The sequence below is a fragment of the Lithobates pipiens genome, unplaced genomic scaffold (genome assembly GCF_037356315.1).
Source record: "Lithobates pipiens isolate NorthernLeopardFrog02 unplaced genomic scaffold, aLitPip1_a1.2 Scaffold_8, whole genome shotgun sequence".
NCBI lineage: Eukaryota > Metazoa > Chordata > Amphibia > Anura > Ranidae > Lithobates > Lithobates pipiens.
The window spans coordinates 432,074,301-432,101,846 of record NW_027507903.1 but is presented as its reverse complement, the minus strand read 5'-3'; the positions used below and the strand labels follow the sequence as shown (position 1 = coordinate 432,101,846).

The 27,546-nt window shown below is 42.5% G+C and overlaps 1 protein-coding gene across 4 annotated transcripts in view; it reads left to right on the top strand.

The window, feature by feature from the left end:
• RNF130 (ring finger protein 130) overlaps window positions 1–27,546 on the top strand; it is a 552,857-nt gene that overhangs the window by 467,967 nt on the left and 57,344 nt on the right. For 2 of the 4 annotated variants that reach the window (XM_077474313.1, XM_077474311.1), the window contains exon 8: window positions 3,569–3,662. The exons of the other annotated variants lie outside the window; for them this stretch is intronic. In XM_077474313.1, coding sequence (XP_077330439.1) covers window positions 3,569–3,662 — 94 coding nt within the window. The remainder of the gene's footprint in view (window positions 1–3,568; window positions 3,663–27,546) is intronic. 4 annotated transcript variants of the gene reach the window in all.

Genomic DNA, 27,546 nt, shown 5'->3' with positions numbered 1-27,546 from the left:
TTGTCAACACAGCATCTGTTTTACCCTGGTGTGACACCCATTTAGTGAGTTAGATCAACACAGTTCGTACATTGCTGCAACGTACCTTTCAGTTTTTTAAATAGGTTGTTTACAGGTCTTTACCTGTAGTTTCTATATCCTGCCTATATAGTTTTACATGTCAGTATATATCAGATCTACCAATTGTTTGCATTGTTCCTGCATTTTATAGCTCAGGAAGCTCAAGCAAATTAGCATCTGTTCTGCTTTCAATCAAAAGACTTCCAGCAAAAACACATCACTGATCATTAGAGGTCGACCGATATGGGTTTTTCTCTGGCCGATGCCGATATTTAGAAATCATGGCGGCCGATAGCCGATATATGATGCTGATTTTTTTGGGCCGATATGTTAGGCCGATTTTATTTTATTTATTTATTTTTAATCCCCCTTGATCTAACACACCTTTCCCACTGGGGCGTTTTTTAAGGCGCTTTTGGGCTAAAAATAGCGCCTGTAAAGTGCCTGCAAAATGGCTCCCCTGCAGTCTGTGTGAAAGACAGAGTGCTTTCACACTGAGGCGATGCGCTAGCAGGATCTTAAAAAAAAAAGTCCTGCAAGCAGCACGTTTGGAGTGGTGTATACCGCTCCTCCACCACTCCTGCCCATTGATATGAATGGGCACCACTGCCGAAGCGCATGCAATGCGATTTGGCAGCGGTGCTTCATGGGCGCATTTAACCTCTTCCTTGGCCGCTAGCTGGGTTATATGTGCCCCACTAGCAGCCAAATAGCACCGCTAAAATGATGGTAAAGAGCCGCTAAAACTTGCGTTTTACCATCAACGTCTGCCCGCTCCAGTGTGAAAGCAGCCTTCATAAGTGATACAGAAAATTTCTTACACTTAAAGCGGAGGTCCACCCTAAAATGGACCTTCCGCTCATCGGATTCCTCCCCCCCTCCGGCGCCACAATCGGCACCTTTCAGGGGGGAGGGGGGTGCAGTTACCTGGATAATCCAGGTAACTGCACCCACTTCCGGGCTAGCTCTCTGCGGAAAGGGGCGTACATTACGCCCCTTTCCGCAAGTGCCCGTCCCCTTCCGCAAGTGCCCCGCTGCCTGCTGGGAAACACACAGATCCCAGAGGCAGCAGGGACCGTCCTCATTGCGCAGCGCGGCTAGCGCATGCGCAGTAGGGAACCGGGAAATTAAGCCGAAAGGCTCCATTTCCTGATTCCCATACCCAAGATGGCGGCGGCAGCACTCGAGTGTCGATCTAGAGATCGGCTTCGGGTGCCGACATCGCGGGCGCGCTGGACAGGTAAGTGTCACTATTTTAAAAGTCAGCAGCTGCAGTATTTGTAGCTGCTGGCTTTTAAAAAAAAAAAGAAACGCGGAGTCCCGGCGGACTCCCGCTTTAAACATTTATTAAACAAAACAAACCTCCAATCAGTTTACTTGTATGTATGATCTAGATAAAAAAAAAAAAACCTATATATTAAATAAAAACGGGTACTCAAAACTTTTGGACAAAAAAAAAAAAAAAATGGGCTAACTTTACTGTTTTTATTTTATTTTTATTTTTTAAATGGTGTATTTTTTTCCCAAAAAAATGCATTTGAAAGACCTCTGTGCAAATGCCGTGTGACATAAAATATTGCAACAACCGCTATTTTATTCCCTAGGATCTCTGCTAAAAAAATATATATAATTTTTGGGGGGTCTAAGTGATTTTCTGGCAGAAAATACAGGATTTTTACTTGTAAGCAACAAGTGTCAGAAAAGATTTAGTCTTTAAATGGTTAAACTGAGAACTTCTACACAGAGATGACTTCATTCATTGAAGTGTAAACATTGTATCATTTAGTTCTTTTCTTGGCAGTCTGCCCAGAGAGGAGGAAAGTGTTGCTATGACGACTCAGGCAACTCACACTGACTTCTTACAGAAGTCACACTGTAGAATCGGCTTTTTATCAACACAATCAGCCGATGCCGATTATTTAAAAAACGGCAAATATCGGCCGATATATCGGCCGGCCGATATATCGGTCGACCTCTACTGATCATCTCACCCACCAGGAATAAATGAACACTGCTGGTCTAGCTTTATAGCAGATCCATACTGGTTGATCAAAACTGCAGATAACAAAAACCGGGGCTCAGATATGTAACTCATTTTGAATGTCTGCTTTATTTTGCTTAACTGAAAAGTATAAGGGTCCATTCACATTTATGTGTTGCAGCAATGCCCTCTAGAATATGAGCATTAACATGTGTTACCACAATGCATGCCAGTGCACCTGCTCTTTGTGCCATGTGTAGCCATGCTGTTGATTGTGAATGGCATCTCCAAAGTACTACAGTACACAATGCACCACAACACGCATACTGGCAAAAAGGGTCATATCTGTTTTTTCTTCCGTTGTAGAACATTGGCAGCCCATTCGTAATAAATGAGTTGCCATAACACAACATACGATAATGCGTGTAAAAGCACAATGGCTTGCTTTAGTATGTGCACAGGCACTAAAGGTTTTCATTCAGTGTTATTCTTTTATTGTTTATAAACCTATATTTCATTTTTATATTATTTATATAAAAACTTTTGTAATTTATTTAGAATTCGACCTTTACTACAAAGGACGTTTGTTATTCAGTTTGAAAACTATGTTGGGCTTTCTAAAAGGAAAGCCCAGCATTTCCTGCTTGCTTGGAAACACATTTTGTATGACTAAATCAGATGGTACATTTTCTGCTAGAGTGAGAGAAGGGGTGTGTGAAATCTCTATAAATACTTCTGCAGTACTAATTGTTAAAAATTGCTTGCTGTCAAAATATTACAATACATGTATGCTACAAATGCTCAACTCCACATTCCTGCAGCTTCCTGTTATCTCTGAAAAGAGGTGAAAGTTGTTCATACACAACAATGTTCACGTGCTAGGTATCCGTTTTTTTTTTTTTGTTTATATATATTTATATATATATATATATATATATATATATGTACAATTGCCTATTTTTGCTCACTGACTAACACTTCAATCAGAAAGAATGCACCATGGAGATAAGGGAAGACTTGCTTTCAAGTGGCAACTCATGCTCCAGTGAAATGCTATGTTGTAGACTTGTTATATTTTCATATAATTGGTGATTTTTGTAAATATTCTTTTGCCATGTTTTTTTGTTGAACCTGCTGTTTAAACTGGTAGAAATGTTTCAATTGTTTACCTGTCCTACCCTCGCTGACCTGATGGAATGTTTCTTAATGGCTTTTTCTGTACTGTGCCAAGTAAGATCACTGTTTGTCTTCATTCAGCACTAATTCTTGTCTGATCTGTCCTGAGTCCTGCGATTCTATATGGATATATAACTGTTTTCTGCTAACTCTCCTCTTTTCTCTCTCTCCTGTAAGTAACTATACTAATCTTGGCTTTCCATCTTGGTCGGTCAGCTCAGTCCTGTGGCGTGGCCCCCCGAAAACTTCTCTCCTCCTTGTTCCCTTTGGCCTTTTTGGGCTTAGGATATGTTGGCCTTGCTGCTGAAATTGCTGTCAAGAGTGACTCCCTCCCATTTCCTTTGTCAACAGAAGAATGGTTCATTATTGCCAGTTTTGGTCTCCTCAGCGCCCTAACGCTGTGCTACATGATCATCAAAGCCACAGCTAGCTTATACGCCACTGAGTAAGTAACAATGCATTTTCTGTTCTCTAAATACGCTGTTTACTGCAAAGACTTTAAAAAGCAGCCAAGATTTCATAGTATGTAACACATAAAGCAGACTTTGTTCGAAAGACCACATTCAGAGAACTCTGTGCTTTTTTTTTTTTTTTGCATACTTGACAGGAGAGGAGGGTTGAGACTCTGCTCCGTGATTGGTTTACAGACAAGATGGTAGTGTGGAAATATTTAACACTGTAAAAGAGTCTTGTTTCCTCGAAGTGATCTTTGACCTTCAGTTGCACTGTAAACACTGCAAAGTTAATCAGAAAATCTTTCAGGCTAGAGTTGTATTCTTTACAAGCTCTTTTGGCGTAGTTATGCTTGAGTTTTATTTATCAGTAAAATGAGCAGCAAAGCCATTTGGAAGCAATTATATTTGTTTTATAACATATTTTGCTGCTGTTTTGAAACCTAACCTACAGTGCCTTGAAAAAGTATCCATACTCCTTGAAACTTTTCACATTTTGTCATGTTACAACCAAAACAGAAATGTATTTTATTGGGATTTTATGTGATAGACCAACACAAAGTGTCACATAATTGTGAAGTGAAAGGAAAATGATAAATAGTTTTCAACATTTTTTTACAAATATGTGAAAAGTGTGGCGTGCATTTGTATTCAGCGACTCTGAGTCAATACTTTGTAGAACCACCTTTTGCTGCAATTACAGCTGCAAGTCTGTTTGGGGGATGTCTCTACCAGCTTTGCACATCTAGAGAGTGACATCTTTGCCCATTCTTCTTTGTATAATAGCGCAAGATCAGTCAGACTGGATGGAGAGCTTCTGTGAACAGCAATTTTCAAGTCTTGCCACAGAGTCTGAATTGTGTATAGGTCTGGACTTTGACTGGGCCATTCCAACACATGAATATGATTTGACAGCTCTGGCTGTATGTTTAGGGACGTTGTGAAAGGTGAACCTCTGCCCCAGTCTCAGGTCTTTTGCAGACTCTAACAGATTTTCTTCTCAGATTGTCCTGTATTTGGCTCCATCCATCTTCCTATCAACTCTGACCAGCTTCCATATCCCTGCTGAAGAAAAGCATCCCCTCAGCATGATGTTGCCACCACCATGTTTCACAGTGTGGATGGTGTGTTCGGGGTGATGTGCAGTGTTAATTTTCCGCCACACATATCGTTTTGCTTTTAGGCCAAAAAGTTCAATTTTGGTATCCCCAGACCAAAGCACCTTCTTCCACGTTTGCTGTGTCCCCTACATGGCTTCTCGCAAACTGCAAATGGGAATTCTTATGGCTTTCTTTCAACGTCTTTCTGGCCACTCTTCAATAAAGGCCAGATTTGTGAGGTACATGACTAATAGTTGTCCTGTGGACAGATTCTACCACCTGAGCTGTGGATCTCTGCAGCTCCTCCAGAGTCACCATTGGCCCCTTGACTGCATCTCTGCTTAATTAAGGGCGCACTGGCACCGCCCCCTCCTTCCAGGCCACCCCCTATATGATTAATAGATTCATGCTCTATCCGCAGCCACCCCCTATTCTTGCATCCAGCCCCTTTCAGGGCGACAGGCACAGGAATTAGTGGCAGGGGTGTTTTTTTGAAGCACCTGATTAGAGCCATAGACGTGGAGTGGTTTCAAGGTGATTTGTAGCGCAGAGTATTGCACTCGGAGCCCACCCAGGTGCGTTTAACGCAAATGAATATTCGCTTTTCTAACACTGAATTGCCTCTCCGCCAATCAGGAAGATCGGGTCTGATACCTGTTTCCCGATTGGCTGAAAGGTCAGGCGGTCCTATTGGACACTTAGGAGGAGGGAGATGCACGGCGGAAGCAGCCATGATCCACACTACAGGAAGAGGAAGAAAGCTGCCGGACACGCTGCCCGCCCGCTTCCTAGACGGGAGAGGTGTGGGGCTTTGATGTCTCAACTGTGCTCCAGGGGGGCAGTTGCCGCCACTGCCAGCCTCCTGACCTTGGCTGTTTGCCACCCCCCAAAAGAAAAAAACACAAGCAGCCACTGACTTTTTTTTTATATCCTAACCCTGCTTTAACCGCTTCAGCCCCAGAAGATTTTACCCCCTTCCTTACCAGAGCACTTTTTGTGATAAGGCACTGCGTTGATTTAACTGACAATTGTGAGGTCATGCAATGTCGCTCCCAAACAAAATTGGTGTCCTTTTTTCCCCACAAATGGCTTTCTTTTGGTTTGTATTTGATCACCCCTGCCGCTTTTATTTTTTGTGCTATGATCAAAAAAAGGGCATACATTCTGAAAAAAACACATTATTTTTTACATTTTACTATAATAAATATCCCCCAAAAATATATAAAAAAAACATTTTTTCCTCAGTTTAGGCCGATACGTATTCTTCTACATATTTTTGGTGAAAAAAATCGCAATAAGCGTTTGATTGGTTTGCGCAAAAGTTATAGCATTTACAAAATAGGGGATAGTTTTATGGCATTTTTATTAATAATTTTTTTTTTACCAGTAATGGTGGCGATCTGCGTCGTCATGGCGGACACATCGGACATTTTTTGAATTCTTTTTATACCATTGCCATTTATACAGCAATGAGTGCTATACAAATGCACTGATTCCTGTGTAAATGACACTGCCAGTGAAGGGGTTTACCACTAGGGGGTAGGGTAAGGGTTAAGTGTGTCCTGGGGAGTGTTTCTAACCTTTTGGGGATGTGGCTGTGTGTGACACTTCACTGATCTCTGCTCCCGATCACAGGGAGCAGAGATCAGTGACACTGTCACTAGGCAGAACAGGGGGATGCTTGTTTTCATTAGCATCTCCCCGTTCTTCCTCCCCATGCGACGTTTGCGGGTATCCCCACGGTGATTGAGTCCACAGGACCCGCGACCCGACTCATGGAGGTCCCAGCCGCCGCGCTCCCCGCCGGCGGCGTGCACGCAATGGCACGGCGGCAAATTTAAAGGGACAGCTGTATTTATATGGAGATTAAATTACACACAGGTGGACTCTATTTACTAATTAGGTGACTTCTGAATGCAATTGGTTGCACTAGATTTTAGTTAGAGGTATCAGAGTAAAGGGGGCTGAATAAAAATGCATGCCACACTTTTCAGATATTTATTGGTAAAGAATTTTGAAAACCATTTATCATGTTCCTTCAACTTCACAATTATGTGCCACTTTGGTCTATCATATAAAATCCCAATAAAATACATTTACGTTTTTTTTAACAGAAAAGTTTTTTATTTAACGCTTAAGAATAACAGTACAGTCAAAGTTCGGCATTTGATAATGTTTGTTACAGTGTCAATTTAAGCGCTCCATAGCAGAAGTTAACATCCTACAAATCCTTGCTGACCACCTTACTAACATTCCTCTACCGGTGAAGAATCCAAACCATGTTCCCTTCTAGGTCCCGTCCTCCATTTCGTAGGGTATTCAATCTCTTCCCCCATGGGGGTATGTATCCCCTGCCCATCAGCTGTTTGTATTCTATTCCTTACCCGATGTGGTCGGGTGACACTCGGAGCGAGGTGGGGGCAACTAGCACCCAACCGAGACAGGGAGGGAATCCTTCAGTTGGTCCCCCTCCTCTCCGGCCCCTCACGCGCTCGCATCCACCCAGGCCGACCATACCTTGTCAAATTTATCCGGGCATTGTCTACTCTCATAGGTAAGTTTGTAAAGGGGTAATACTGAATTAACAGCCTTTTGCCAGGAATTCAGTGTAGGGGGTTCGGCTGACTTCCAGTGTATCATTATCTCTCTCCTAGCATAAAATAGTGAGAAGGTGATGCAGAGGTTTGCATATCTGTCTCCCTCAACCTCCCCCAAGTAGCTCAGCAGGAGCACCATTGGTTCCTTTGGTACATGTGTATCCAGCAAATCACTAAATTTCCCTGCAACCTGTTCCCAGTCGGCCTGTATTTTGGGACAGGCCCACACCATATGCCAAAATGTGCCTACTTCTGTATGACATCTGGGGCAGGAGGGGTCTAAGTTCGGGTATATGTTAGCCATTCTGTGCGGGCTGTAGTACTCCCTATGTATGAACTTCAGCTGGATAAATCTGTCTTTGGCTGCTATCATAGATGGGATAAAGGTTGATATACAGTCTTCCCATTCATCCTCTCCCAGTGCTGGGATGTCCATCCTCCATTTGTCCATAGTGCGTGTAGGTTCGGTATCATATGCTACCATCAGGTATAGGTAAAGAGTGGAAAGAGGTTTTCCCATTGCGCTGGATATGATACATTTATGTTTTTGGTTGCAACATGACAAAATGTAGAAAATTTCAGGGGGTGTGAATACTTTTTCAAGGCACTGTATCCTTTATAAATATCAGTGCCAATGCTTTGTACTACTACTTAGTAACCTGTACAAAATTTTACATCTGCCATCCCAAACTCCTCTTCATCCTATTTCACAAGTGTTTTTTCACCCACTCAACTTCGCAAAAACGTATTTCCTAGTAGGAGGCAGCAATAATAATGCCTTGCTTGCCTCTGTGAACCTAGTCTACACTGTTTCTTGTAAATAGGATTTCACTGGGACTTCCAAGGGAAATTATCCAATCTGATGCACACAAGAAGACAGGTATGCAGGAGATATAAATTCTAGAAACCTGCATAGATCTGATTCTATAGAGCTCCAAATTGGCCCATTACCAGCACCCACCAGTCATTTTAGAACCCATTATAAGCACAATCTGACCTGTTTACAGTGCTTTGTCCTGCAACCCTACCTTTGTGAGTTACTAAACCCTGGACCCTGCATTCGCTATATCTGGTCTCCCACAGTACACAAAACATGGAAATTGAATTATTTTAGTAAATATAAACTGCTTTGTCATGGGCAGTATATAGCAGTCTTATGACTTCTATAAGTGTCTGGCTATATCTTATAGTTGGAGTTTTCATTCTTCTCTGACCGTCCTATGAGGCTGCATGACCCCTGTCTGGACAGTGCTAATTCACCCTGTTCTGATCACATGCACCTTCCTAAGTAAAAAAAAAAAAAAACACTTTAGCAGGGATGAGCTTTATGTTCGAGTCGAACTCATGTTCGACTCGAACATTGGCTGTTTGCCAGTTCGCCGAACAGCGAACAATTTTGGGTTGTTCGCAGCAAATTCGAAAGCTGCGGGACACCCTTTAAAAGTCTATGGGAGAAATCAAAAGTGCTAATTTTAAAGGCTTATTTGCATGGTATTGTCAAAAAAAATGTTTGGGGACCCGGGTCCTGCCCCAGGGGACATGTATCAATGTAAAACTTTTTTTAAAAACTAATGTTTTTTCGGGAGCAGTGATTTTAATAATGCTTAAAGTGAAACAATAAAAGTGTAAATATTCCTTTTATTACATAAACGGGTAAACTCGCCCCCCTCTGACATCATGGGGAAAGCCATAGAAAAGTCCCTGTGTGTCAGAAAAGGGCAGGGTCACCGGATGGCCCCGCCCTCCGTTATTTAAAGCGGGAGTCCACCGGGACTCCGCGTTTTTTTTTTTTTTTTTTTAAAAGCCAGCAGCTACAAATACTGCAGCTGCTGACTTTTAAATAGTGACACTTACCTGTCCAGCGTGCCCGCGATGTCGGCACCCGAAGCCGATCGCTCGCTCGGCTGCCGGGTCCCGCCGCCATCTTGGGTATGGGAATCAGGAAATGGAGCCTTTCGGCTTCATTTCCCGGTTCCCTACTGCGCATGCGCAAGCCGCGCGGCGCAATCCGGACGGTCCCCGCTGCCTCTGGGAGCTGTGTGTTTCCCAGCAGGCAGCGGGGCACTTGCTGAAGGGGGCGGGCGCTTGCGGAACGTACGCCCCGTTCCGCAGAGAGCTAGCCCGGAAGTGGGTGCAGTTACCTGGATTATCCAGGTAACTGCACCCCCCTCCTCCCTGAAAGGTGCCGATTGTGGCGCCGGAGGGGGGGGGATTCCGATGAGCGGAGGTCCATTTTAGGGTGGACCTCCGCTTTAAGAAGTGTCAGAAGAATTGAAGCGTCACACAGCTGAAGACTCCCGCTGAGGCGGATCGTGCGGATGGAGCGGAGAAGAAGCCGGAGCAAGATGCGGGGCGAGAAGAGAGGAGGACGAAGATGATGGAGAAGAAGAAGTTGGAGGAACAAGAAGAACACCGAAGGAAGACCAGAAGAAAGAAGATGAAAGAAGAAGCGGAAAGAAGAAGAAATTAATAAAGGACTTGTCAAAACCCGTCTCGTGTTTAACCTTTTTGTCACTTTTTTTTATGAAATGGTAGGAGTACATTTGTACCCCATTACCAATTCACACAGGGAGGGCGGGATCTGGGGGTCCCCTTGTTAAAGGGGGCTTCCAGATTCTGATAAGCCCCCCGTCTGCAGACCTCCACAACTGCCGTGCAAAGGTTGTGGGGGATGAGGCCCTTCTCTCTATCAACATGGGGACAAGGTGCTTTGGAGCTACCCCAAAGCGCCCTCCCAATGTTGAGGGCATGTGGCCTGGTACGGTTCGGGGGGGCACTCTCTCGTCCCCCTCCCTCTTATCCTGTGGCCTGCCAGGTTGTGTGCACGGATAAGGGTCTGGTATGGATTTTTGAGGGGACCCCCACGCCATTTCTTTTTTTTTTTTTTTTTTTTTTGGTTCGGGGTTCCTCTGTGGGGAAATCCCCATGCCATTTTTATCAATGAACTTTTATGTGTATTGCGGACTGACAATTCATTGTAGCCGCAAGTAGTTTTAAATTACTTTTTTTCCTTTAGAAATGTAATTTTGCTGTCAGACGGTTCTAAACACTGGAAACGTGCCCCTTTACAGGCATACTATAGACAGCCCCCGGGTACGAAATTTAAAGGAATATTATACTTTTATTGTTTCACTTTAAGCATTATTAAAATCACTGCTCCCGAAAAAAAACGTCCGTTTTTTAAAACTTTTTTTTGCACTGATGCGTATCCCCTGGGGCAGGACCCATGTCCTCAAACACTTTTTATGAAAATACCATGCATATAAGCCTTTAAAATGATAAATTTTGATTATTCATGCTCGCGTCCCATAGACTTTAACAGTGTTCACGTGTTCGAACAAATTTTTTGCCTGTTCGCTTGTTCTGGTGCGAACCGAACAGAGGGGTGTTAGGCTCATCCCTACTCTCTAGGAATACATACCAAACTCTATCAGGAGATGGATTTAGGACAGTGAAGATAGGATCAAACAGCCTTTATACACAATGCACAGGATTAACCTCTTAGGTTCAGTGAGTATAACAAGCATGCTTTACTGCATTTACAGACTGATTTTACTGTTGTGGGTTTAGTAACACTTTAGGCCCATGGCATCTTGAGAACAAAGCTGCCCTATTACAAGACTTCTGCATATTGTGATAGACGACACAGAGACACTGCCCATTTATAGAAAGAGGTTGGCCAGTTACAGAGAGAAGCTTAGCAGTTACAGGAAGACTGACCAGTTACAGAGGAGGATTGCCCAGCTCTAGAGAGAGAAATTTGTCTGCGCTGTCTAATCTCCTGCAACCTGCCATCATACCGGGAGTGCACTTACTGAAGAATGTGCTCTGTTACTTCTCCTCTTAGGTGTCGTCTATCACCCCTCTCTGGCATCCTGTTTCATTAAAAGAGAAGTATGGGATTCATAAAAATAAATTAAACTCACCTCAGTGGATGCAGCTTTGATCTGATGCTGCATCTGTCCCCTGCTGACTGTAACACTGAGAACTGAAGGATCAAACACTGCTGATCACTCAGCTTTCAGTCTTCAGCCTGCGGAGAGCTGGTGATTGTCAGTCTTCAGCCTGCGGAGAGCTGGTGATTGTCATTCTCCAGCTCTCTGTTCTGCCCCTCCAGCGCTCACTGGGCTGTGAAGAGGGTGGGAGTGGCTGGCTCAGATTCTCAGTGACTCCGGATCTTTTCAGATTGGCTCTGTGAGGAACAAACTACACTCCTGTGATCCAAAGGAGTAGTACAGCCACAAAAGGTTTGGCTTTATTTCTCCTTTCATTACACCAATTAAAAACTTAAAATGGTTGTAAACGTCAAACATTGACATGACATGAACAGACATGAACACAGCATATCCCTCTATAGTGTGTCTCAGTTAAGAACACAAAGTGTTATTTCTGCTGGCTGCCTCATTCCTCTGCCATCAGCATGAATCACTTCTGAAAGGTTTTCCAGATAAAAAGAGAAACAAATGTGTCAGGGAGGAGATCTCCAGCACACCGCCTATGATTGACAGCCTCAGCTTTGTTCCTCTGTGAAGGGGGAGGTGTCTCTTCCTTCCAATCAGCTCTCAAAGCTCTCCTTTACTGAGCTCTCCAGTGTGTAAATTCAGCTCTCCACCTCCTTTTTTTTTGACATGACATGAACAGACATGAACACAGCATATCCCTCTATAGTGTGTCTCAGTTAAGAACACAAAGTGTTATTTCTGCTGGCTGCCTCATTCCTCTGCCATCAGCATGAATCACTTCTGAAAGGTTTTCCAGATAAAAAGAGAAACAAATGTGTCAGGGAGGAGATCTCCAGCACACCGCCTATGATTGACAGCCTCAGCTTTGTTCCTCTGTGAAGGGGGAGGTGTCTCTTCCTTCCAATCAGCTCTCAAAGCTCTCCTTTACTGAGCTCTCCAGTGTGTAAATTCAGCTCTCCACCTCCTTTTTTTTTTTTTTTTCCCCTTCTGACAGCTTAGACACACTTTATAAATTCTGGACTTTAAATGGATGTAGAGAAGAGAAGATAAACAGGTCCAACCTATGTAGGAGGATTTGTTTCAGCTCTGTGTATCACCCGAGACCAGTTTAAATTAAAGACCTTTGTGCAGGAACCTACATAAACTAATTAAGTCAATCAGATTCAGACATCTAGGGGATATGTAAGTCTGATTGGTGACTTAAGTACTGACTTTTATGTACTAAAGTTTTCTGTATAGGATAAAGAGCAAGGAGCAGTTGTGACTTAGGCAGGCCTTACATGGTGCGAATTTCTTTCCTGCAACCACTGGTCGCAGGAAAGAATTTTGCACCATTCCCCCATCAACCTAGACAGTGCTGACAGGGAAATTCCTCCTGCCGAACAATTGTCTGCACCCGGTGGGGGAGAAGGCAGGGGGAAGACGGTGATTATCGTTGAGGCTAGAGCAGCTGCTAGCAATAATCGCAAGAGAATCCGGCAGGCTGGTTGTACCCAAGTTGATCGATTAACTTGGTACATTCGGCCTGCCCATACATGATTTGAATCTGTGCCATTTCCTGTATTCGATTATAACTTGGCAACGGTAAAGAATTGTGAAATGTGTCAGATATTTTATCTTTGACTCCATTTGCTGTATGAACGGTTTTCCATTCAATAAAGACATTATCTTGGAGTGTGGCTATCCGGATTTCTTCAGCCGAGATTCAAACAGTGTTTGACCGGCCTTAGAATATCTATCTTTAATATCAAGAAGGGGGTTCTCAGATCACCAGATTACCCGTGAGAAACAGTGGGGTGGGTAGGTGCAACAAAGCAATACTTGGGTGAAAAAACGAACTACTGAGCATTTAGGATGCACTCTCAGTATGCATTTAGTTTCCAATTCTAACGGGATTGTAACTTTAATGATGAGACTTGGAGAGAAAATCTTTTGCCCCGTACACACGATTGGACTTTCCGACAACAAAACCATGTATTTTTGTTTGAAGGATGTTGGCTTCAACTTGTTTTGCATACACACGGTCACACAAATGTTGGCCAACAATTACAAGCATAGTGACGTACAAGACGTATGTGATCTCTCTATTACGAACACTAGTTATATCTCCGCCTTGTACTTGATTCCGAGCAGGCGTGGACTTGTGTACACACGACCAGAAAGTCTGACAACAAACATTTGTTGGCAGAAAATTCAAGAACCTGCTAGTCAACATTTGTTGGCGGAAAGTCCGACAATGTTCGAAGGAGCATACACATGGTCGGACTTTCCGCCAACAAGCTCACGTTCAACATTTGTTGTCGGAAAATCCGATTGTATGTACAGGACATAAGAGATATGCCGCGTGCACACGATTAGAGTTTTTGGCGGAAAAATCTTGGATGGTTTTTCCAACGGAATTCCGCTCAAGCTTGCATTGCAAACACAAGGTAACATAAAAGTTCTGTGAACTTTCGTCCGTCAAGAATGCAGTGACGTACAACACTACGACCAGCCAAGAAAATGAAGTTCAATGCATCGGAGCATGCGTCAAATTGTTTCCGAGCATGCGTAGGAATTTGCTACAGATGATCGGAATTTCCGATCGGAAATTTTTCCGTCTGAAAAATGGAGAACCTGCTCTCAATCTTTTGCTGGTGAAATTCAGCAAAAACCTGATGGAGCATACACACAGTCGGAATTTCCGACCAAAAGCTCTCATCAGACTTTTGCTGGCAGGATTTACGATCGTGTGCAGGGGGCTATAGAAATGATACACATGACTCCTCCTAACCTGCATTGTTCTTACTAACAGGGTTTGCTACAATTCTCCTTAAATTAAACAAATCATGCTTTCTCCATTGATGTCACTAATCCCCAGTAAAACAAATACTGGTTCACTGCACAAAAATATTGGTTTAGCCTAAGGAATGCCTGTGTTATACAGCCACACAAACAATGTGCAGGTTATTTCATTATTTCTCTTTATTTCAAAGTTCCCCATGTTTGGATTAAAGTAAACAGGAGCAGAATCTGTATTTTGAGAACATCATTTATATTCAGATTACTCTACTTCTGTAAATGCTGGCGCTGCATGATATGTACTTTTTGCTATAAACACATTCTTATGGAAATGACCTCCTGCACAGCTGTATTCAAACCACTAAGAAGGTTCTCATTGAGGCATGTGCATTTTCTATATTAATGCTCCCTCCCTAGTGGCAACACTGTGGCTTAATTTTCCTCAGTGTCTGTCATTTAAGAGTTATGATCCTTGCCGGCCTACGACGCTTATGATAAATTAGAGCAAGTCCATCAGACCTATTATATTCGAGGATCAATACACTGCACTCAGAACGAGAACTTATTCACTGCATACACTGTAATGAAATGAGCTGTCCGTACAGATAAGAGCTTTGTTGTCAGTAAAGCCGTTTAAGAGGTATCATAAATGTTGAATATGCTTGATGCCGGCTTAACTTCTCTGTTATACTGCCTGGGGTGAGCATGTTTAACATTATATTGGCAGGGCGTGACAGCAGCCATTTTGTGAGCTGAACCAGTTTTATGTTCATGAAGTATATCGTCACTCTGGGTGGTAAATTCCACAGACAGTATGCCTCTAATTCAGACCTTCAGACCATGTTTTCCTTAAAGGATTGGTGCGTTTTTAGTAAAAATTGACTAGTCTTCCCTCCTCAGCACATTTAACCTATCCTAGAACCCCCCCCCCCCATGTAACTGCGTAGTCTAAACTTGTAGTACCTACAGCTTTTGTTGACTGCTAAGCACCCAGCCATCTTTGACCAGAACATCACAAGGCTAGAGATGTTTTGCAGTAAAAAAAATAGAGAGAGTCCACTATCAAGGAGTCTGGTGTTTGCCTGCCAACATCCCTCAATAGTAACAAAAAAGGTTTGACCCCCGGTAGACGAAACACCAATGGGACTTTAATGGCAAACGAAACACCACTTAGTATAAAAATATAACAATTTATTTGGAGTATAAAATCATGTAGCAAAAACCATAGTACAAAAACACATATTACATAAAAGAAAAAATGGAGTGTTGCACAGACATCAAGGTAAGTAGTAGATGTAAGCTGATATTTTCTCTATTCACCCAACACGTTTCAGGTATATAACCTTTCTTCAGGGGTATTATTTAAAGCGATAATTCAATTGTTTTGTCACCTTGGCTGTATAGGTAAGTAGAGCCAAATGGTGCTATTTGCAGAGAATGTGTTGTGGTGTCAGCCGGACAGACAGGTGTGTGTGCATCAGGGTAATGAGCCCAAAAGTGCCCCATGGAGGTCCCCTAAAAAGGTCCGTCACTCATGAGTGCCCCAGCAGATAATGGGTACTGGATATTAGCATAGATGATAAGGTCCTGTCGCCCAAAAGATAGGCAGTTTTGGTTCAGGGCCACCATCGCAAAAGGTGCCATTCCTGTGTGTTGATACGCTAGACAGACCAGTCCTGGGCTCTGCAACTTGCAGTGTGTTGAGGTACACAAACCAACTATCCATGAAAATACTTGGTTTACATACTAAATAGTATTGTAAAAAATACAGAGTAGTAGCCCCCATAATTACCACATTAAGTTTTCAGACCTAAGAATTAAAGTGTGGATATTTTTCATTGGTAGATTCTCCGAGTGACCAAAGCGAAGTTATTTGTTTGGGTGGACTAAAAGTTTCTTTATTCCTGCCTGTTTTTTTTTTTTTTATGTTCATCAAGCACATGGTTTATGATGGTACAGAATTTTACATTGTTGTAGAAAACATAATATAGCCTTAAAGTGATTTCCCTTCCTACTTAAAACATGGAAATAGAGAAATGGTCAATCAAAGCTATCAAAACTCAAAACACATTGAAATAAAAAAACATTGAACATTCAAGCAAAAAAGATAGGGATAGATGAAGGGGCTAGAGTGAGATACATACGGGTCAGGAAGAAGAGAAAAATAGGCAATACTTTCTACCACTGGAAGGGACCGAAAGGTTAATCCTAACATGCTAAAAGATGATTACCTACAGTTAAGTAGGTAAATTGATGCCCCTCATTTCCATTTCTGCTTCCATCTTAAGGTAAAGATCTTCGTCATCATTGAAGGGTTAGTTCAAATTTATAAATAACTACCTATGCAGGTTTGTTGATAAAAAAAAAAACTATGCAGCTCTTACTAAAGTTGAAGAATGCCTTTTGCTAAGGGTGTAGGTAATTTACATACCTTCCAAAGCCTGACTGGAATTCTCCCAGGACGTTGCTAGATCATTACTAAATGAGGCCTAGTCATTATTGCTTACCTCCACCATCACAGGAGTAGGAAACAATTAGGCCCGAGCATAAGTTCGGGCCGAACTTTGGTTGTTCGGACGTTCGGCAAACAACGAACATTATGCGGTGTTCGCAGAAAATTCAAAAGCAGCGGAACCCCGTTAAAGTCTATGGGACACTAACAAGAAAAAACGAAAGTGCTAATTTTAAAGGCTTATATGCAAGTTATTGTCATAAAAAGTGTTTGGGGACCTGTGTCCTGTCCCAGTGGACATGTAGCAATGCAAAAAAAGTTTTACAAACGGCTGTTTTTTAAGGGAGCAGTGATTTTAATAATGCTTAAAGTGAAACAATAAAAATGAAATAATCCTTTAAATATCGTGCCTGGGGGTTGTCTATAGTATACCTGTAAAGTGGCACAATTTTCCCGTGTTTAGAACAGTACCACAGCAAAATAACATTTCTAAAGGAAAAAAATGTAATTTAAACCGTAACTGTAATGAATTGTTGGATCCCAGCAATATAAATAAAACTCATTACCATACCATACCTCCATACCAGGCTCTTCAGGTCTGGTATGGATATTAAGGGGAACCCTGCGCCAAAAAAAAATGGCATAGGGATCCCCCCAAAATCCATACCAGACCTGAAGGGTCTGGTATGGATTTTAGGAGGAACCCTGCGCCAAAATAAAAAAAGGCGTAGGGATCCCCCACAAAATCCATACCAGACCCTTATCCGAGCACGCAAACTGGCAGGCCTCAGGAAAAGAGGGGGAGATGAAAGAACACCCCCCCTCCTGACCCGTACCAGGCCACATGCCCTCAACATGGAAAGGGTGCTTTGGCGTAGCCCCCCAAAGCATCTTATCCTCATGTTGATGGGGACAAGGGCCTCATCCCCACAACCCTTGCCCAGTAATTGTGGGGGTCTGCAGGTGGGGGGCTTATCAGAATCTGGAAGCCCCCTTTAACAAGGGGACCCCCAGATTCTGGCCTCACCCCTATGTGAATTGGTAACTGATACATTGCAACCCTACCATTTCACAAAAAAGTGTCAAAAATAGTAAAAAAGACAGGAGACACTTTGGGACAAGTCCTTTATTAAAACAAAATTAAAAATGTCCCACGATGTAGATCCATCTCACACCGCCCAACAAGCCGAAAAAAGCCGCGACAGCTCAGCCTTCATGGGAGGCTCCCACCGAGTGATGCTTCTTCTCGATGACAGCTGTTATATAGCCAAAGGTGGGGCCACTCTGTGACGTAAACGGGCGACCCCGCCTTCCTCTGATGTCACGTGTGGCCCCGCCCTCAGCTATATAACTAACAGCTGTCACCAAGAAGAAGCTTGACTCGGCGGGAGCCTCCCATGGAGGTGGAGCTGGTGTGGCTTTTTTCAGTCCATCGGGCGGTGTGAGATGGATCTATATCGGGGGACATTTTATTTATTTTTTTAATAAAGGACCTGTTCCAAAGTGTCTCCTGTCTTTTTTACTATTTTTTACACTCTTTTGTGAAATGGGAGGGGTACAATGTGCCTGTTACCAATTCACATGGGGGGGAGGCCGGGATCTGGGGGTCCCCTTGTTAAAGGGGGCTTCCCTATTCCGATAAGCCCCATGCCCGCAGACCCCCACAACCACTGGGCAAGGGTTGTGGGGACAGGGCCCTTGTCCCCATCAACATGGGGACAAGATGCTTTGAGGGGGGACCCCAAAGCATCCTCCCCATGTTGAGGTCATGTGGCCTGGTACGGTTCGGGGGGAGGGGCCCTCTTTTCCTGCGGCCTGCCAGGCTGCATGCTCAGATAAGGGTCTGGCATGGATTTTGGGGGGACCCTATGCCACTTTTTTAAATTTTGGCGCATGGTTCCCCTTAAAATTCATACCCGTCCTGAAGGGTTTTATCTATATTGCCGAGACCCGACAATTCATTACTACCACGATCAGTTTTAAATGACTTTAGAAATGTCATTTTGCTTTGGTACTGTTCTAAACATGGAAAAACTGCGCCACTTTACAGGCATACTATAGACACCCTCCAGGCACAACATTTAAATGAAAAATTTTCATTTTTATTGTTTCACTTTAAGCATTGTTAAAATCACTGCTCCCAAAAAAACTGCAGACTTTTTTTGCATTGATACATGGCCCCTGGGGCAGGACCCGGGTCCCCAAACACTTTTTATAACAATAACTTACATATAAGTCTTTAAAATTAGCACTTTTGATTTTTCATGTTCGTGTCCCATAGACTTTAACGGTGTTCGTGTGTTTGTCCGAATTTTTTGCCTGTTCGCAAGTTCAGGTGCGAACCGAACCGGTGGGGGTGTTCGGCTCATTCTTACACAGGAGTAAGCTTTTTCTCTGATTCAGACCCCCTCGCATGTGTCTGCTCTCCCCTGATGCTGTAGCTCTGAGCTCAGCGTTTGAGAGCTCAATTCTTTGATGGTGGAGGTGAGCAGTAATGACTAGGCCTCACTTAGCAATGTCCTGGGAGTATTCTAGATAGGCTTCCAAAAAGGTATGTAAATGACCCACACCTATAGCAAGGGCATTATTCAACTTTAGTCAGAGTTGCTCAGTTTGTTTTCATCTACAGGCATCCCTGCATACACAGGTTTTTGTTAAATGTGAACTAACCCTTTAACATACATACTTAAGCAACAACATGAGCACACATAGTGGAAGGGCTATTTAAAGAAACAATTGTTAAGGTAAAGAGGGGGTTCTTTCTGTCTAACCATCATGTAATATCTATGGCCATATTAGGGTATTTCTGTGGCCAGGCTATGGACATTTCAGGTATTTACAAAATGGCAGATGGGTATACTATAAAGTTTTACTGTGGTCTGGCTATGGAATGCAAATACTTAGATACTCTTAACTAGCATTAAATGAGCTTTAACATAAGCTACTGACTGATCTTCGTAGCTGCAGGCACTATGGAACAATTTATCCTTAAATTCAAAGCAAAAAGTTAAAGTAAAAAAAAGTCAAGTTCTTCAATCCTCTTAGAGGCTCAGCTTGATCTGCCCTCCTCTGAGCACCCACAGTTTACTCTCAAGAATAGAAGGCTAAAAGGTTGTGGAGTAATTTCTGGGAGGAAAAGCTGAGCTCTTGGAATAAAGACTTCAGTATAAAACTTCAATATTTCTGCGGTTAAAGTTTGAAGATAAATTTCTCCACAGTGCCTGCAGCTACAGAGGTCAATGATGGCCTGTTACAAAGGCTCATTGACATGGCCACACATGGCTCACGGCTGTACACTACCCAAAACAGTGCATTTCTTAGGTGGATGCAACAAAGTGATTACATTCAGCTTTGGACTGGAAGCCTACACAGATGAAGGCCAGGCTGACAATATCTGTGACTGCTCGCATTTATTTGCTCAAAGAGTGATTACATGCTGCTAAGCACAGATCTGTATGCAGATTAGACTGAACCTAGTACTGCTCATTTTGTCCCTAATCACAGCTAATTGATCCATGTGAAATTACTTGCAGACAGCTGTGGAGCCTCTCAGCCTATCATTGATTTGTACAGGTGCTGCCAAATGCAAACACCTGTTTGTACTTTCTGCACGACCCTGTCGTGGTATATGGCCACAAACGGCTGTGTTTATGAGCCCATTTACTGCTTGTAAAGAATATTTAAGTATTTGAATTCCTTAGCCTTACCAAAGATACTCGTAAAGCTTTCCCACATGCCTTACTTTCATTTGAAAAAAGCAACGTATGTAGCCCTAAGGTAACTATGAAGAATTTACTGCAGATAAGATGCAGCACATATCTTAATGTTTATGAATACTTTAAGATCCCTTTCACACTGAGGTGTTATAGCGCTAAAAATGGCGCTTCCAAAGCACCTGTAAAGTGCCTCTCTTCTTACTCCAATGTGAAAACCTGAGGGGTTTCACACTGGAGCTGTCCGCTGGCAAGATGTAAAAAAAAAGTCCTGCTAGCAGCTTCTTTGAGGCACTTTAGGAGCGGTGTATACATTGCTCCTAAAGCGCCCCTGCCCGCCGCTAGTGCCCTGCTAGCCAAAAGCACCACTAAAACAACTGTAAAAATAGCGGCGCTTTACTGCCGACGCCCGGGCGCTGAAAGTGTGAAAGGGCTCTAAGAGAAGCAGAAAATTGCATACTAAGACAGAAGAGGATTATAAGAAGAGGATTATAAAATGTTTGTTCCCACAGGCCATAGAAAGTACCATAAGGGATCATATTCTCTGTGTGCAACTGTCCAGCAAGAGGCCTTCCAGTGACATACATCAATGGTCTGCTTGGGAAAATAAATAAAACATGAGAGTCTTTTGAAGGATTCTGTTTACAGAGCTATTTTTGTTTCGGTATAGTTGCCAACTGCACAAATTTTATCGGACAATTGTAGGTGTTCAAGATCTTTCCCTGGGAATTACTGTCCATAAAAAACATTTCTGTTTTTTTTGTTTTTTTCTAAGCTGACCAACTGTACCACACTCATTGACTGCATTTTAGAATAAATATACATTTTACTTTTCTTTATAGAGAGATAAAAAAAAAAAAAATATATATATATATATATATATATATATATATATGTATATATATATATGTATATGTATGTATAATCTATACAGTACAGTACAATGTGCAAACGGTTTAGGAAGGTGTGAAAAATGCTGTAAATTAAAAATGCTTTCAGAAATAGAAGTGTTAATAATTTTTTTTTATCAATTAACAAAATGAAAAGTAAATGAACAGAAGAGAAATCCAAATCAAATCAATAATTGGTTCCTTCAAAACAGCCCTTTGTCTTCAAAACAGCATCAATTCTTCTAGGTATATTTGCATACAGTTTTTGAAGGAACTTGGCAGGTAGGTCAAACATCTTAGAAAACTAACCACAGATCTTTTGTGGATGTAGGTTGCTTCAAATCATTTGGTGTCCTCATTCAATACCAGACTGACTTGATGATACAGGGATCAGGGCTCTGTAGGGGCCAAACCATCACTTTAACCCATTCCCGCCAAGCGTACACAGATGTGCGCACTCGGCTTTCGGGGTTATATCGGGATGATGCCTGCAGGCATCATCCTGGTACAGTTGTTTAGAGCGGGCAATCTGCTATCCAAGGATAACAACCAATGCGGCTAAAAGCCGCTCAGCTGTTATCCCGTAGTAGCGGGAGGGGACCCCCCGCTCTTAACGGGGCCTCCCTGTGCCACGGGAGACCCAATCAACAATCCGCCGCTTCTGCCAGGTAGGGACAGACTGGAATGAAGCCGGAAAATGGCTTTGTTACAGCCTCCTGATTGTACACACGGAAACAACATCATGACGTCACTTCGTGTTTACTAGGCTGCCAATGGCGCCGGTTTAAAAAAAATACACAGTATTCAGTATTGCCGATAACGGCAATCTGAATACTTTGAAGTCCAAAGGAGGGATTGGAGGTCTTTTAGACCTCCGATCCCTCCATAAAGAGTACCTGTCACCACCTATTACTGTCACAAGAGATATTTACATTCCTTGTGACGGCAATACAAGTGATACTTTTTTTTTTTTCTTTTAAACACAACATAATATAAAAATAAATAAGATTTTTTTTTTTTTTTTAAGTGCCCCGTCCCCACGAGCTCGCACAGCAAAGAAAACGCATACGGGAAGTCACGCCCGCATATGTACACGGTGTTCAAATTACACATGTGAGGTATCGCGGCGATCTTCAGAGCGAGAGCAATAATTCTAGCACTAGACCTCCTCTGTAACCTGATAACTGTAAAAAAAAGATTGAATGCATCGCCTATGGAGATTTTTAGGTACTGTGGTTTGTCGTCATTCCACGAGTGCATGCAATTATAAAGCGTGACATGTTTGGTATCTATTTACTCGGCCTAACATCATCTTTCACATTATACAAAAAAAATGGGCTAACTTTACCGTTTCCTTTTCTCTTATATTCCCCGACCGACACAGCTCCTCTCTGTAACAAAACGGATTGTTAGCCCTATCACTAGGAGATACTAGGCAGAGTTGTAATACAACACTTCAGAACTCTTAGTTCCCGCCCAGGGGGGCGGTCCCTCAGGCTACAATCCCCCACACTTTGCACCAGCAGCCTCAGTACATCTACAAGCAGTATAACGTAAAGAGAAAAAGGAGGGGCGGGTGCTGTGTCAGTCGGTGAATTACAGAGAAAAGGATTTTACGGTGAGTACAAAAAATCCTATATTTTTTTTTTTAATCCATGAAAGTGTCCCTTTTCCCAAAAAGTTGCGTTTAAAACACTGCTGCACAAATACCGTGTGACATAAAATATTGCAACAATCGCTATTTTATTCTCTAGATTCTCTGCTAAAAATATATATATAATGTTTGGGGGCTCTAAGAAATTTTTTAGCAAAAAATACGGATTTTAACTTGTAAAAACCAAATGTCAGAAATGGGCTTAGTCATGAAAGGCAAAAATAAATAGGATGCGCTAAACCAATAACACACAAAATAAATGTTATAAACTCGCATGTGCATTGAGCCGCACGGGCCACATCAAAGTGGACAGAGCAACTCACAAGCACAAAGGGCTACTCTGTGATAAACTAAGTATATATGTTAGACAATACATCTAAACTTAAATACCGGTACCCACAGTGAATGAAATATGCAGTGGTGATTGTGAATAATAAATTGCAAATTAGCACAAAAATAAATGCAAAATCTATATGCAAAAGTCATGTAATTAGTCATGAAAGGGTTAAGAACTCCTTGTTCTTTACACTGAAGATAGTTCTTAATGACATTGGCTCTGTTTGGTTTTGTTCGTCCTGCTGCAGAATACATTTGTCACAGTGCAATTGCCAGATTCGCATGGGTCTAAACACCCGTGCTATTCAGGTGCAGGGAAAGAAAAGGGTCCTGCGGAGCCATACAAAATGTATGGCTCAAATCGCACTGCACAGACATCGTATGTGATGTGCACAGGAATGGGGAGTGATTCCTGTGCGAATCAGTGTTTTTCATAACCAGTGTGAACCTAGGCTCCGTGTGGCATACATTGCTAAATTTCTAGAGTTAAAAACTTGTTTAACTGCTTGCCAATCACTGCAGGACGATGAACATCGGAAGTATGGCACAGCTGCGCAAATAGGGGTACTCGTACGTCCCTCTGTCAATGCTGGCTAGCGGGCACGCACATGTCGCCAGTGGTTCCCGCAGACTCGATGTCCACTGGTGGCCTGTGAACATGACACAGAGAGGCAGAATGGGGAGATACCTATGTAAACAAGGCATTTCCCACCTAGTGACATGACAGGGATCTACTGCTCCTAGTGATCAGGAACAGTGATCTCTGTCATGTTCTAGTGAGCCCATCCCCCTACAGTTAGAACACACTGAGGGAACACACTTAACCCCTTGATCGCCCCCTAGTGTTTAACCCCTTCCCTGCCAGTGACATTTATACAGTAATCAGTGGCTATTTTTAGCTCTGATCGCTGTATAAATGTCAATGGTCCCAAAAGTGTCCGCCTGGCAACATATGTCATTCATTTGCCAATTAATAGATAATTAGAACTACTTGGAGAGGTAAAATGCTATACATGGATGGACACAAATTGAATCAAAACCTTAATGCACTCCTTTGACCCATAAGAAAAGCATGGCCTATAAAGTTTTGACCATACTTTTCTTTTAAAAGAAAGAAATACATAAAGTATTCTGAATACTATTTTTACAGGCAATAAAGGAGTTGTAAAGGCAGAAGTTTGTTTTTATCTTAATGCATTCTATGCATTAAAATAAAAAAACCTTCTGTGTGTAGCAACCTCCCCAACACCCCCTAATTACTTATCTGAGCCCCATTTCTCTCCAGCGATGTCCACGAGTGTCTAAGCTGTCCGGGACAATCCTCCTAATTGGCTGAGACACAGCAGTGGTGCCATTGGCTCCCACGGCTGTCAATCAAAGTCAGTCAGCCACTCGGGAGAGAGGGGTCGGGCCTCAGTTTCTGACTGGATACATGGAGGGAAGGGCCAGGAGCAGCAAAGAGGGACCCGAGAAGAGGAGGATCCAGGCTGCTCCTTTTAAAAAGGAGCCTTTACAATCACTTTAACAATATAAAGTTGCCAGAATATAGTATTTGTACAGGGCACAGGCAGAGTATTCATACACCATAGGTTATAGACGTGTACCTTCAACCCATGGAGTTTGAATATTCGGCCTGTGTCCTTTACTATACCCCAAGATATGAAATTTACAGGAAAGTAAAAATACCTTCTTTTTTTTTTGTTACAGTGGTCCTTTAAGTCTTGTTACTGGTTCCTTATGAGTGGATTGAGCAGGGTTTGGACACCTGCCAAGATGCTAAAGATGTCCAGGGCCTTAGTATGAGGCCTTTACACCACACCAACTGAATACAGTACATAACAGACCTCATTTGAACCAAGATAGTTTCTCTATACCTATACTTCTAAAATTTGAGAATTCACTGGTGTGAAGGAGTCATACCTCCCCATTGTTATCACCTGCCCCTGCTGAATTCTCCATAACAATATGCAGAAAAATAGATTAAAGTGACAATGCTGCTTAGTAAAACTCCTGTCCCAGAGGACAGATGTCTCATCGGTTGGCTGCATATCACATTTTCTCAGTAAAGTACATTTAGTTTTGAAACCTAAGTAGCATAAAATACGGTAATTATTAAACATTTTAATTTTGGAGTTTGCCTTGATCACTTTAGCTAAATCAAGAGCTATTAATCTCCCAGGGAGGATAGGTGACAGAGACACAAACTGTTTCAATATACCTGCTATTCAGTCCCATTAATTAGCTTTAAGGGCAGCCCCCTGTCTTGGTTGCAATTATGGTAAATTGCAGGTTTCCTCTTCAGAAAAATAACTTTACTTATATTTTTAAATTAGTTGCTTATAGTAGAACTTACATGATCTTTTTTTCTATGTGCTATTCTTTTTAAAAGTTTCTGTCCGGTTCTTAGTCTAACTGTGCGCAGGCTGTGCCGGTTAATTTCAGGTATGTGGGTGACCCCTGTGCCCACCGGGACCTGTGAAGTCTTGCAGAAGTCTTCAGTTTATCCACTTTCCCTTTTAGAAATATAACCATTTCCAGTCCCGCACACACAGATAGAGCTAAAGGGATACACATCCAAAGGAATGCCTATCCTCCTCTACAGTGGTTTTTGACAAGTCAGTGTGGCTATGGCTCTGTGTGCCTCCTAGGAATGGCTCCACATGAATATGTAGTTCTAAATGGGAGCTTTCACAAAGTGAAGACTTCAGCAAGATTCCATGGGTTCTGGTGGGCACAGGGGGTATCCACATGTCTGATTAAAGTTAGTGGATCAAGAAGGAAGAAGGATGTTTATAAAAGAATAGCAAGAATATGCAAATCCTTTTATAAACATAAAATAAGTATCTTTAATATCACTTTATTTGTAGGCTTTCTACGTTCCCTAAAGCAGCAACTGAGCAGTGAGTGAATTATTCTATTACGTTTGGTGAAAGTCCCATGTTCCTCCCTTTAGGTGCGTGTGCATCTGAGGCCTAATGAGGCAAACGTAAATTACATATGTCATCTGAACATATTATTCTTGTATATAAATTAAAAATAACTTTTACTGGTATAGCCACAACATTTAGAAATGCACTCTTAATTAGGAAGGGTTAAATCTCTTCTGCATTAACCTTGGCTTGTTTTCCCTGCTCACCGAAATTCTCTATTTACTGGTCTGATGGCTTGTACCTTGTATAATATAAATCTCTTCTGACATGTTTAAAACAAAAAAATCCCTTACCCTATTCTAAAACTCCCTCTGGTGCCTATACTTACCTGAACACTGATTATCATGCCCCCCACCCCCATGAGATATGCTGGGCTATGGTGATTGGCTGCTCATGCTCCACATGCTGCTTTGGAAGGCAGTCGATGTGTCCCCATGCTACCTTTAAAACTAGAAGTTCCATGATTTTTTTTACACTTTTTTTTTTCTCTGAGTTCGTCAGAGACTGTGATTTGATTGTTGGTCCACACTTATTACAGGGCATTTTTCATGGAATCCTATCCTTAGAGAAACGTGAGGGTGGACATTGCTAATCTCTCTAAAACTTCTAGTTGCTTCGCTGTTGTGCTGTTCTTCATGTCGTTTTCAATACTTTGACACTAATTTGGAACAAGTGTACAGATTAGAATTTCTAACTTTCCAGCTCAGTGACTCTAGTAGCCCTCAATAAAAAAGCTGTAGAAGCGCTTAAAATATTATTACATTATATTATATTATTATAGTGCTTGACCTCTAGGTTAGAGTTGTTATATGTTTTTGCACATTTTGCACTCTTTTAATGTTACTGCAGCTTGATGAATCAGGGCCAGTGGGTCAGGGTAATAGCCAGTCAAATGGCAAGTTCAGGAGGGGGCGGCTATTAGCAGGCTTTATTTAAAGCAGAAGTACAGCCAAAGCTTTTTTGGCTGTACTTCTCCTGTGAATCACAGAAGTACAGTTAGTTCAGTTAGTACAGTTAGGCCTGCACTCCTGTGACCTGTTTTCAGCAGACAGCGGGCTGAAATCCACTGTCTGCTGATGTGACAGTGCCGGTCCAAGCTTGGGCAAGATTGCGACAATAGAGGATCTGCCCAAATGCCTGGACTGACACCCAGCTCAGCCTCTTGGCGAGCTGCTGAGAGCCTGAGACGGCCGCACCCGCCCCTCCACAGCCCATCGCTCCAGTGAGTGAGGAGGGGCAGAGCAGAGAGCCAGTGACTGACAATCACCAGCTCTCCGCTTAGCTGTGAGAACAGAGCATTCTGTGGTGTTAGATTGCTTGGTTCTTAATCTTAGAGGCGCCGGGGGACAGATGCAGTAAAAAAAGAAAAAAAAAGAAAGAAAACCCCATACTTCTCTTTTAACCTGGCCAGTCCAGGCACAGTGATCCTTCTCTTCCCAGTGCTTACACTATCAGTACAATT